The sequence below is a fragment of the Chrysochloris asiatica genome, unplaced genomic scaffold (genome assembly GCF_000296735.1).
Source record: "Chrysochloris asiatica unplaced genomic scaffold, ChrAsi1.0 scaffold00020, whole genome shotgun sequence".
Classification (NCBI taxonomy): Eukaryota; Metazoa; Chordata; class Mammalia; order Afrosoricida; family Chrysochloridae; genus Chrysochloris; species Chrysochloris asiatica.
The window spans coordinates 16,359,339-16,372,750 of NW_006408538.1; the positions used below are offsets into that span (position 1 = coordinate 16,359,339).

Sequence of the window (13,412 nt, forward strand, 5' to 3'; positions counted from 1 at the left end):
CAGTGTCCGCAAGGAGCAGCAGGTAGTTGTTGGAGCCTCAGGAAGTTTGCTGGTGTGACTCACATTTGTTCTCCAGCATTCTTTTTAAAATTTAGTTAGTTTTGTTCTGTAAATGTGTGAGCCTTTGGGGCTAATTTGAGCAATTGTGGAATGTTGTCGAGAGAGCAAGAAAGTCCTGACCCTAACAGAAAGCAGGAGTCTGCTAGGATGCTGCGAGTTAATGCGCTGGACTGCTAAGTCAGTTTGAACGGCAAGATTGGTGGTTCAAGCTCACCAAACACTCCTTGGAAACCCTATACGGGGTCACTATGGGTCGGGACTGACTCGATGGGACTTAACAGCAACAGAAAGCAAGTTCTGTATCTGAACCTTGGCATAAAACTCAGCAATCTGCTCCCATCCCTTTATCTGACCAATGGGGAAACTGAGGCCCAGGGAGAGCTGGTGACCAGTTCCAAGTCAGAGCCAGGCAGAATTGAAGTGGCCTCACTCCTTTCCAGATTCCTTCCCTCAGCACCTACACTGCCTCCCAACCATATTCATCCACAGCTGGTGGTTTCACCTGTCCAACTGTAGGAGCCTTGTTTGACCCTTTCCAAGTTAAGTTTTCTCTTGTATAAACGTGGGGGGAGAAGTAGAGGAATGGGATGATGCAGTGGGTTAAGCACTGGGCTGCAACCTCAAGGTCAGCACTTCAAAACCACCAGTTGATCCTTGGGAGAACTACCAAGCTGTCTTCTCCCTTAAAGACTTAGGGCCTTGGAAACCCTGTGGGGTGGTTCTCCTCTGTCCTACGGGGTCTCTATAACTTGGAATTGACTCAGTGACAGTGGGTTTGTATTTTTGCTTTTGTTTTCATGGGTTTGTTGTGAGAAAGAGTAAACAAAATAATTCAAAGTGTCTAGAATGTTAATAGGAACAAAGAAACATTTCGGGGATTCCCACGCCCCCTCCTTTCTCCCACACATTTTACTAAATAAAAAAGCCATGAATTTGTGCTTGTGTTAAGTTTGTTTTTGGTCACATGCACCCCCTGTCACCCCAAAGATGTGTGACAGAAGCCACAGTACTGAGGGCCCTGGGGGGCTGGTCTGGAGTCCTTCAAATATGTGATGGGTTTTTGTGCAGTTTGTTTTCCTTTCTTTTACCTTTGTTCCCTGACCCTAGTAATCCACCCAAGAGTTCACCCAGTATTCACTCAGTATTCAGGAGGCTGAATACTGAGAAAACACAAGGTGCCAGAGGAGGTAGTTGGCACACACAGTTCAGGGGACAGGGAGGGAGGCTGATGCTGGGAGTGGGACCAGGACCAGGTATGGGGTGGGCAGTAGGAGATCCCCTCCACCAACTGGCTCCCGTAGACGCAGTCTGAATATCCACAGCCCTGCCCAGCACCCCGGCCTGTCTGTGGGGACATGTTCTTTGCAGCTGTCCCTAGGGGAGCTTGGGAGTCCAGGTTGCTGAGATAAGGTAACAATGACTGTATTGTTCCAGAAGCCAGGATCTGCCCAGCCGCCATCTTCCCATCACCTGAACAAGTTTTGTTGATCACCAAATGCAAAAGCCAACATTTCCCTGAAGGTTGAGGCCACTCACTCTGAGGGCCGCTGTATTAGTCAGGATTCTCCAGAGAGATAGAACCAATGGAAAATAGACATACAGAGAGATTTATTTTAAGGAATTGGCTCATGCCGTTGTCAGGGCTGGCAAGTCCGAAATGTGTTGGGCAGGCGGCAGACTGGAAACTCCAGCAGAATGTCTGTATTACAATCTTGAGGCAGAATTTCTTCTTCTCTACAAACCATTGTTTTTTGGTCTTAAGGCCTGCAACTGATGGATGAGGCCCACCCACTTTAATGACTGTTCTTCTGTATTTAGAGTCAAGGACTATAATAGCGTAGTGGTTACAAATAGGGCTGCTAACGTCAAGATCACCAGTTCGAAACTACTAGCTGTTCTGTGGGAGAAAGATGAGGCTTTCTGCTCCCATAAAGATTTACAGCCTCGGAAACCCTATGCAGGGTCGCTATGAGTTGGAAGCGACTCCACGGCACATAACCACCAACCGCCAAGCACTTTCACAGCAACATCTAGCCCAGTGTTTCACCAAACAAGTGAATACCCCAAGACATGGATTCGGGCACACTCACCGGCTCCTCCAGGCTGTTCTGGCTCTGTGTGGAGGAAACAGTAAGATGGAAGACCTGGTCAATGGGCTTTTAAAGCAAACTGATGCCTGAGCATAGAGACCAACATTCACTCACGGGAGGGGAAAGAAGGCAAATGTACCGCTTAAGTGCTACAGGGTTTTTCTTTAGGGTGATGATCCTGGTGTTTATTGCGCAACATGATGAAAGGAGTTAATGCCACTGACTGGTATACATAAAAGTGATTGAAATATTTTGTGATATATGAATATATTTCACCACAATTTTTAAAAAGCTATGGAACTGAGTTTAATAGGGTTGCAGGGTTGTAGGAGGAGTTCCTCAGTGGTGCCAATAGTTCATGTACTCGGCTGCTGACTGAGGTTTCCACCCAGAGGTGCCACGGAAGAAATGCCTGACTATCTGCTTTCAACAAGTCAATCACTGAAAGCCTATGGAGCGCAGGTCTATTCTGACACACAGGGGTTAGGTTAGGGTTCTGGGATATCAAATCAATATATACAAATCAAGGGAGTCTGAGAAACTCACAGTTGTGAGGAGCCTAAGGAAACTTAACGAATAATGTAATATGCTATTCTGGAAGGGTTCCTGGACGTCAGGTAAAAATGAAGGAAATCTGAATTAAGAACAGACTTTGTTAGTCCTAAATTGTCAACACTGACTGGTAGCGTAGTGGTTACGAATCGGGCTGCGAACCTTAGGGTCAGCGGTTCGAAACTACCAGCCGCTCCGCGGGAGAAAGATGAGGCTTTCTACTCCCGTAAAGATTTACACCCTCGGAAACCCTGTACAGGGTCGCTATGGGTCGGACCCGACTCGATGGCAATTAACAACAACAACAACAACAAATGTACCATAGTAATGTAAGGTGTTAATAGTAGGGAAATTGGATGAAGAGTATTTGGGAACTTTCTGTATTATCTTTGTAACTTTTCTGTAAATCTAAAGCTATTCTAAAATGAAAAGTCGATTTTAAAATGATAAATTAAAAACAAAGACATATCTGATACCTTTGCCCAACCCAGAACAACAAAATCAGTCTTTAGGGAGGGGATGATTTAAGGGTGGGGGTTATTCTTGTTTTTATCATAATATTATATATATATATTTGTTATTGTTAAGTGCCATTGAGTCGGTTTCGATCCATAACAACCCAGTATAGGGTTTCTGAGGAGCGACTGGTGAGCTTGAACCACCTATCTTTCAGTTCAAACCAACTTAGCAGTCCAGTGCATTAACCCCCACAGCACTATAGCAGGACTTCCAAATACGTATGTATGTGTACACACACACACACACACACACACACACACACACGCGTGCGCGCGATGGCATTTAATAACAACAATAACAGAAAACTATTTAGACTATTTTAAGTGTAAAATTTAGTGGCATTAATTACTTTCATTATACTACCATCCATTTCCAGAAGTTTCCATCACCCCAAACAGAGAGTCTGTAATTTTCAGCAATAACACCCATTCTCCCCACCCCCAACCCCTGATAACCACCAAAAATTTTGGTCTCTATGCATTAGTCTATTTTAGATACTTTATATAAGTGGGATCATACAATGCGTGCCCTTTAGTGTCTGTTTTATTTGACTTAGCACAATGTTTTCCAGATTCATCAATGTTGTACTGATAATTACTGGTGATTGGAATGCGAAGTTTGGAAACAAAGAGGAAGGATCAGTAGTTGGAAAATAGGGCCTTGGTCATAGAAACAACGATGCTGGATATCACATAATAAAATAAAATTTAAATGACCAAGGTATTTCATTGAACATACCTTTTTTAGACAACATAGAAGGTACATGGACTTCACCAGACTGAATACAGGGGAATCAAATTGACTACAGGGATGGACACTTACTTTTTTGTTGACTGCTGTGACTAATATTGTAAGGAGCATTGGTATATGTAACCAGCATGTTTTAAATACTTGCCCAAATGACTAAATCGTTCTGACCCTTCTGTAGGGCCTACTTGAAGTCCCATTCTTCCAGAAAAGCCTTCCTGGACTTCATCCTGCACAAGTGACCAACCTGTCCTGTGGGCCTTATCATAATCACAGCCTGCTTTGTGCTGAACAGTAGTTACACAACTCTGAAAATATACTAAGAACCACTGAATTATACATTTTAAATGGGGTGAATTATTATATGGCAAGTGAATTATGTCTTGATTTTTTTTTATTTAAAGGCACTCTTAAATTGACTTCAACTTATGGTGAACCCATGTGTGTCAGAGTGGAGTTACACTCCACAGAGTTGTCAATGGCGAATTTTTTGGAAGTAGATTACCAGGCCTTTCTTCTGTGGTACCTGTGGGTGGACTGGAACGTTCAACCTTTTGGTTAGCGTTTGAGTACATTAACCATTTGATGTGACGCTGTCATATCAGCACTGGACTGCAAACCACAAGGTTGGCAGTTCAAATCCACCAGCTACTTCTTGGGAAACCCTATACAGGGTCTCTATGAGTCGAAAGAGATGCCACAGCACATAACAAAACAAAAACAGGAACTACTTATCTCAATAAAGCTGTTTAAAATCATGGTTTCAAATTTTTATAATATGGAGAAAGGTTTGATGACAAAAGCAGGACATACCATTTTAGCTCTGCTTTGTAATGTAAATTTATTTGAGTATATATAGTGATTACATATTGTTGTTATGTGCCAGTGAGCAGATTTCTGGCTCATGATGACCCGTGTGTTACAGGTTTTACTGCTTGGCTGTAATCTCTAGGGAAGCAGATCAGCAGGCTTTTCTACAGTGGAGCCAGTGGGTAAGTCTGAACTGCTAACACTTGAGTCAGAGCCAAGCACTTAACCACTGTGCCACCAGGGCTCCCTAGGCATTCAATATTAGAGAGAGCTGACGTTAAATAGGCAGGCAGGCAGACAGACAGACAGACAGATGATACATATACATGAGGGAGTTTCAAAAATTTCTTGGAAAAATTCATTATGTTTTAACTCCATTTTTCCATGAACTTTTTGAAGCCCCCTCATGTGTGTGTATACATGTGTGTGTGTATTTTTCAGTCTTTTTATTCATTGAGATTTGAGTGAAATTACAGAGCAAATTATTTTCAATTTATCAAAACAGTGTCTAAGCTACTCCTGGCCCTCCCCTTGCTAACTTGAGCCCCTCTTCCCAAACTCACCTCTCCCAGGTTTCATATACAGAGGGGAGTAGGGGAATGTGCCTTGGGAGATGTCTCGAGGACTTCATTTGTGAATGCCATCTTTTGTGAAAAATAACGCCAAGGGGAAGAAGAATCAGAATATTGCCAGCAGGTGATGTTTATAAAGTTTTTATTTTCCATTTTCTTAAAAATAACATTTGATTTCCTTTATGCATGTATGAAGTGTACTTGTTTCCTTAGGCTGAGTAATAGGCAGATAAGACGACATGAGGTGGTGTCCCCAGTGGAGCAGGGATGGGGTGTCAGAAGGGGCCACAGGGGAAAAGGGAGAGAGGGTCGAGGGTGATCCACAGGACGCTTGAGTGCCCATCAATGCACACACACGGTCTAACACTTTGTTTTTTGATTTTTTTAAAAGACATCTAAAATTACTGAGAGATACAATTTCAGCACTTAAATATACAGACGGAAATCCAAGCACTTGAACACAATTCTTAACTCTAAGCTCAGTTATTGCACATAACAACGTTTAAGTAGGCTTCAGGCTAGAAAGCAGTTGGCTCTGCTTGGGACTTCCTCAGGATGTCTCGAGTCTCATTTTGCACCCCCAGTGTCTCTTCCCTTTGACCCCTGTCTGCCCACAGTCTGACAATGACCCCAGGGGTCACAGGTCAGCCATTCCTTCTCCTGGGGGTGGGGACTGAAGGCTCAGAGCTTTGGTGAAATGGAGGGTTCTGATATTGAGACCAACGGGCCCCACTCAGAGGTGAAGTTGGAAATAGATGGAGACTATGAAGGGCTGAATGGGGCGGGGTGGGTTGTGAAGAGGGGCTGTGACCACCATCAGCCCAGGTGGTCAGAATGTCCCTCAGGCCATCATCAGCTCACCGTCCCCCTCATCCTTCCTGAGTTCTCAAGACAGGCCTCCTTTCCCAGTACCCTCAGGCTCTCTCGGAGTGGTTCCTCAAGGCACATTTATTTTCTCAACCCCAGCCAGCCTCTACCATGGACGGACATGCCTGCTTCTTCCAGCACCAGTGGGCCAAGGAGACCTGGGGTAACCAGGGCAGCTACGGGGCCAGCCAAGAACTGTTCTGTAGGATTTGGTCAAGCTCGTTGCCACTAGGTCTTAATTCCCTACCCTGCCTCAGAGAGGACATCAGTGTCGAGGGTATGGGAGATGGTCAAGGGCATGAATCCAACTGCTGAGGAAGAACCGACCTGAAACCTTCTTCATGAGGATACCTCCAGCTCATCAGCCAAACACTGACTTGGAGAAACACCTTTGGGGGTGGCCTCAGTCTCAGAGTAGGGGAGGAAGAGCAATGTGGGGGTTCAGAGATAGGGTGAGGCTGCCCCTCCAGGGTCTAGTTTAGCGCCTTTCTCATTCTTTCTAACATATATTTACAAGGTTCATACAAGGCCATATACACGTGCACACCGGAAGACCCAGAGACAGCAAGAGCACATGCGCCCTGAGGCGGGGGGCAGTGAGAGTACAAGGGTGGTCTTCCTCTGCACCCCTCCCACCCAGGACACCCCAGCATCCTCACAAGGAGGATGTTCCAGAAGTCTGAGGTGGGGCAGAGGGAAGAGATAGGCTCTGATCCTAGCGAGAGCATAAGTTTCAAGTAGCTCCAGGGTGAGCGCTTGCTCCAAAGAGCAGAGGGCTAAACTGAGCCAAGGTCCAGAGGAGGAAAGCGAGAAGACAGGGTAGGGGATTTGTGGAGGAGCTCTAGCTGCGCACGCGCAGGACATCTCGGCAGCTAGAACTGTGCTGTGGGATGAGAAGCAGTTTATGGGCCTAACTGGAGCTGCATTGTTTCCCCCAAAAGAGGACTGGAAGATGTTGATTCCCGGGCAGGTCAGAAGAGTGGATAAGGTGAGGAAAGTTGGGTAGATTCTTGGAGGAGGCTGGGAGATGCTTGCGGGAGCCAGACTGTGACATGTGTCCAGGTAGCCCCATCACACTGACCCTCACACTCCCACTCAACCAGCACAGCCACTCACCAGACTGCCGGGTGCCCCACCACACTTACAGGCCACACCGGAGGGCCCCCGAGTGTGCACACACACTCTCACACTCACACACACTTACACACAGTGCTCACTGCACCCAGAAAGGTATCGGGGCCCAAGACCCAGTAAGAAATTGTTCATCCAAGTTGTTCAGAAGTTTGCCTCAACAGGGAGAGCTGCACAGATTTTTTAAAAAGGGGGGACACCCTTCTTATCAGACCTAGCTCCCACCTGGTAAGGAGATCTGGCGGGGGACAGTGAGGTGTGGCTTTAGAGTCTAGCTGCTCCTGTCCTGTCCCCACGGACTTGTCACGCCTCCTAAGCACTACACAGCTTCACAACAGAACGGAGGGAACTACCATCATTAGCAGTCCTAGGGGGGCCTCGGGGGGGGGGGGAGAGAGGGAGACCCCAGGGGCTGGGAATGGAAGAGGGGGCTCCAGAGCAGGAAACCTGTGGTCTCAACTGCGCTGTTACGGGGTCCAGGAACAACCCTTCTTGTGGGTCTGGGAGTCGGGGGTCTCTAGTTAAGGAGTCACAGGGTAAGGGAAACACAGCAACCACCCTAGCCAGGACTCTTACCCGCTGTTCCTGATCCTCAGACTCCTTAGTGTGGACCAGGGGCCTAAACAAAAGGGGCAGGGGGAGGAGCAGCACCCTACAACTGCACCATGTGGGCGTCAGACAGTGCTTACCCTGCCCACTCCCCTCCAGGGTTGCCACATCTCCACTCCTAAAACCTTCACCCATCACCTCCTCCTCCTCCTCAGCCTTCTCCACCCTCTCGGCTCTGTGGTCACACTGGCTTGGGAATCCCGCAAAGGGAAGGGGATGCTGTGGCTGGGTGTCCTTGCACATCTCATCCGAGGCTGGAGGGATGTCACAGTCACATCAGCCCAGCCTGGGGGACAGCCAGCCAGCAGAGAGATCCCTCATTCCCTTAGACCAGAGCTTGACCCCTGAGGAAGAGGGAGAAGGGCAGCATGGGCAGAGGAGGGGGCAGGGCTGTGGAGCCAAGGACCCACAAGATGCCAGATGGGGTGGGCTTGGTTAAGGGATGTGGCTGGGGGCATCTCATTTCATCAATTTTGACCTGTGCTAAGTGTATGGATACAAATGTGTGTCTACTGAAACCAACAATTAACAGGAAGAAAACACTACGTGGAGCTCACAGGGACTTCTGGGCGGCTCCCCACCAGGAGCAGTGTGGGTCAAGAACACATTGTCAGCGCATGCCGCACGCACACACGCACCCAGGCACACATGCCACACGCATGCCATGCACACCACACATCCAGTCTACCCACTGAAGGCAGGTCCTTCGACCCCACGTCGTGGATCCATTTGATAGGCTGTCGGCGTCTGTCCAGGTCTCTGTCGGCCCCTCTCCCCCGGCACTGGCAACCTGGCCTGCCCGGCTCCCTGCAGCCATCTACCAGATGTAACCCCCATCATCAGCCTCAACCGCCTCTCCTTCCTCCTCTTCAGCCTCCTCACCGGCTTCCTCCGTGTCCTTCTCTTCCTCGTCCTCCCAGCCGACACCGCTCCCAAAGTCCCCTGAGAAGCCCACGATGTCGTCTGTGATATGGACACACAAAGGGGCTGGTTAGGAGCCTGCTCACCCCCTCTCCTCCTCCTCAGCAGGGACTCTGACCCCCTGAGACAAGGTCCACAGGGGTTTCTGCAGACTCAGGCCCCAGTTGTCCTTACCGCAATCGGGGCTCCCGTGTGTGCGGCTGCCTGTCAGCTCCAGGCCCAGCTGGTCCACGCACCAGCAGTCACCGCTGCTGTGGTCACACTGCATTTTCTGGTAGTAGCCATCCTCGTCACAACTTGGGATGAAAACACCTGAGGAGACCCAGTAGGGTCAGAGCAGGGCACAAGCAGTGTACACCACAGTGCTCGGTCACACCAGACACTGACCTCGCAGGGCTCACAGACTGGGGGCAAAGAACCCCACTTCCCTAAATGTCCTGCAAAGACCCCTGATGCTCTATCTTCCATGGGAATGTCTTTGCCTCAGCCTCCTGGAAGGGCAGCAGTCTGCCCTCGTGTCTGACGCTGCCCCCCAAATGCCACCACAGCATTGTCTCCTTCCCTGCAACACCCAGGCCTCTCTCGTCAGCTCCAATCTGCCACGCCTCTTTCCTCTGGTCATCAGACATCTTCCAAGATCAACATTCAGAGGCCAGGGGTAGGGAGATGGGACACACATAAAAAAAACCAGTTGTCATCGAATCAACTCCAACTCCATGTGTGTCAAAGTAGAACTATGCTCCATGGGGTTCTCAATGGCTGATTTCGGGGGTGTAGATTGCCAGACCTGTCTTCCAAGGTGCCTCTGGGTGGACTTGAACCTCCTACCTTTCAGGAAGTAGTCAAGCACATATGCAGGGGACTCCTGAGACACACAACACCTGTACTGCCAGGTAAAGTCAGGTGCCATGTGACCAGGAGCAGGTGGGGAGACACGGATGAGGTGGCAGCAGAATGGCAGCTTCCTCAAAGGCCACCAGCTTGTTGGCCATCAGCATGCTGCCACAGAACTTCCTGTGTTGGGTTTCATGTGTGCTGGCCTTGAGGACACACTAAATGCAGGGCTGCTTTTGAGGGTCCGTAAGGCCCTGACCTGAACTCTGAACCTCTCTGACCATCAATCATGGACATTTTCTCTGTTCCCTAGGAACCTCACACTTTCTCCTGCTTTTGGGTCTGCCCTTGGCTGTCACATTCTCAGCCTTTGGGTCTGCTCCTCAGAGAGGCCTTTGCTGACCCCTTAGATGAATTTAGACTCCTTTGTCCTATACCCCAGGACCTAACTGACCTCCACACATCCCGGGGGGTTGTTTGTATCATTTACACATGTGTTCCCCATTTGGCTGGGCTTGTTGCTGTATCTCTCCAGGAGTGGCCCTCAAGTGTCTATTGACCACATGAGGAGGGGTCTTGCCCAGCTCTGTCCATGAACGCACAGGACAAGGAACGCACTTTCTTCTGCACTCCAGCCCCCAATCTGGCATAACTAGACACCACCTTAGTGCTTAAAACATACTTTTCAAAGGGCTTACTAAAAGGAGCTCTGGTGGCGTAGTGGTTACGAATCGGGCTGTGAATCTTCAGAGGGCTTATTGGGAGACCCTGCTCCACGACAAGGGTGGAACTGGGAAGAAGACACTCTCCTGTCTTCCTAACACCCCTTACCTGGCTGCTTCTTGGCGGCTTCCTGGATTTGGATGCGCTCCAACTCTGCCAGGCAGGGGGGCTCTGTAGAGAGAGAGAAGCAGCCTTTGACAGGTGTCCCTTGGTGCTGCTGAGGTACATGGAGCCCCACAAAGCTTAGAAATCCAGGTAGGGAGCTCTGCAAGATGATACATCCAGGCTCTGATTCGGGGCTTACCGTGATGGTACTGGGGACCGCTGAGCCCTCTAAGGTCCTCAAAGCCCATGAAGGACGCCTTGTATGACAAGATATTTTCAACAGGGGGAGCTACCCACAGTGCTGAGAGATGGACTGAGGTCTCCCAAGAGCCAGATTCTCCGGGCTCCCTGTGGGTAACCAGGATTCAGAAGAGGTTGGTGAACGCACAATACTCCAGGTGAGAGCGCCCAGAGGAACATAGGATAGAACTCCTAGACTTAGAAATAAGAAGCAGTAAAACCTGGAGCTCAGTGGAGACTTGGGAAACCCCTGGCCCCACAAGCTTGAGGTGGGTTTCTATAAAACTAGAACCAATCCCGGCCTCCTGCCCAAGAAAGCCAAGGCATGGAATGGACGAGAGATGCATCAAAGGCCCTAAAAGTCAAAGTGGTGGTACAAAACAGGCCACAGGAAACTGAGTCCCGAGGGGCTCAGCCAACTGGCCTGGAGTGAGGTTGGCCCCGGTGTCCTGTCTTGCTGACCCCGCCCCCAGGTGGGGAAGCAGTACACCATCTGCTAATACCATTTGTAGAGGGACTTGGGGTTGACACTGTGCTCCGCACGTAGATGATTGTAGGTCATCCTCACCGTCTCTGAGGAAGGTATTGTCATTTCCCCACTCAGATAAAGAAACTGGACTCCAGGAGATTCTGTGACTTGCTCAGGACACCCCAAATTGGCATAAGTTAGGACACCGGGGCCAACCCCATTCCAGGCCAGTCGGCTGACCCCTCAGGACCTCAGTCTCCCCACCAATGACATTACTCCTGGTTGAGATGATCCCTAAGCACACTGGTGGCTCTGGTTGGGGGTTATATACCCAGCAAGTGGTACCACATCAATGAAGCTAGCGACAGCCTACATGGTCACTTCCATGGGGCAGTGAACCATTGAGAAGCCCATGCCACTTCAGCTTCAACTCACTTACACAACCCCTTCCACAGCTCCTGAGGGGCCCTAGAAAGTTTACATTTGTAGTTTGCAAAATCCTTTCTTACTTTTCAAGTGCATAAACTTCATGGCCCACAAAATCTGGATCCACCTAAGTGCATGCCAAGAAAGGGAGTTTACAAGTAAGTGCTGGCTTCCCTGGATGCTAAAAGATGAGACAGTTCTAGGCCTAGGCAGGAGACCAAGAGGGAGCCTCTCTGATTCTGGGTCTTTCTCCCCTGCTTTGGCTCTTCTGGCTGCTGCCTGGAGGCAGAGGCAAAGCCTACACAGGAGGGTTAGGGGAGACCAGAGATGGGCCACACTCACTCTCTCTCCAGAAACAGAAGCACCACTCAGCAGTGGAGACCTGGCCGTCCTTGTAGGTGTCACAGGAGTTGAAGAAGGGGCGGATGCAGATCTCGTATTTGTCTAGGTTAATGGCGGCCAGCTCCGTCTGATCCAGGAAGAGGTCGGCGCTGGTGTCCAACTTGGAGAACATCCAGCCAATGGAGTCCTTGCAGCTGGCCCCTAGATTCTTATCTAGCCCTGGGGAGAAGACCAGGACTCAGACAAGATCAAGGTAAACTGCTCTGTCCATCTGTCCCTTCATCCCTCCACCTCTCCATTAGTTCCAAGGCACTGGTCAAGGTCAAGGCAGCTACAAATCTACCATGGGGTTTAGAAACTCAAGAATGGCCAAAGGTCCATCCTTCACCTCTAGATATGGTGGTTATATGTTATGGAGTCGATTCTGACTCGTAGCGACTCTGTATAGGGTTTCCGAGGCTGTAAATCTTTACGGGAGCAGAAAGCCTCATCTTTCGCCCGCAGAACAGCTGGTAGTTTCGAACTGCTGACCTAAAGTTCGCAGCCCGATTCGTAACCACTATGCTACCAGAGTTCCTTTCACCTCTAGATAGGGTGCACCTAAGTAATGTAGAATAATGGTTATGAATCGGGCTGCTAATCTCATGGTCAGCAGTTCGAAACTACCAGCTGTTCCATGGGAGAAAGATGAGGCTTTCTACTCACATAAAGATTTACAGCCTCAGAAACCCTGTACAGGGTCACTATGAGTCGGAACTGACTCCACGGCACATAACAACAACAAAGTAATATGAAGCGCTACCTTAAAAGCCCTTCCTTTCCCTTGACTACCCATTTCAGGGTTTAAGCTTCCTCCATCCACCCTTAAGAATGTCTTTTAAAAGTTCTTCCTAATAGCTAACCTAGATCCCTCGTACAGTTGACGTTTATGCCCCTTGTTCAGGGTTGGATTCTTATGAACCCAGTCTGGTGGGCTTCCAGCAAGGGTGTCTCCCCTACCCTCTCTCCATCTCCCTCCCTCATCCCAGACAAAGCACCCCAACTTCTGTACCAGAGGTGGGGCTGGCCCCGCTGCTGGTGGAGCCATTCTGCTTGGAGTTCTCATGAAGGAGCTGAAACCAGTCCCGCAGACGATCCCCCAAGTCTGCCAAGTCCTGGCCAGTGCAGGTCTCTGCAGGCAGCAGAACAGGGACCAGGGGACAGAGGGAGAAGTGAAGTAAAACAAGCCTGATGTCAACTTGGGATGTGTCAGGGACGCATTGTGGGAGGAAAGTTAGAATTCAGATTCTTCCTCTCCCATCCTCCCTCCTTCCTAATGAAAAAACCACAGCACCAGCTTCCTGTGGCCGATCCCCTGTCCTCCACCCCAGCCCACAGACAGACACCCAGGGAGAA

The 13,412-nt window shown here is 49.3% G+C and overlaps 1 protein-coding gene across 1 annotated transcript in view; it reads right to left on the reverse strand.

Annotated features, from left to right (window-relative positions):
* Nucleotides 1–8,774: 8,774 nt before the first annotated feature.
* SPOCK2 (sparc/osteonectin, cwcv and kazal-like domains proteoglycan (testican) 2) overlaps nt 8,775–13,412 on the reverse strand; it is a 35,360-nt gene continuing 30,722 nt past the window's right edge. Inside the window, exons 8-12 of the mRNA XM_006835869.1 lie at nt 13,069–13,188; nt 12,018–12,236; nt 10,544–10,606; nt 9,053–9,190; nt 8,775–8,920 (exon numbers count right to left, since the gene is read on the reverse strand). Coding sequence (XP_006835932.1) covers nt 8,775–8,920; nt 9,053–9,190; nt 10,544–10,606; nt 12,018–12,236; nt 13,069–13,188 — 686 coding nt within the window. The remainder of the gene's footprint in view (nt 8,921–9,052; nt 9,191–10,543; nt 10,607–12,017; nt 12,237–13,068; nt 13,189–13,412) is intronic.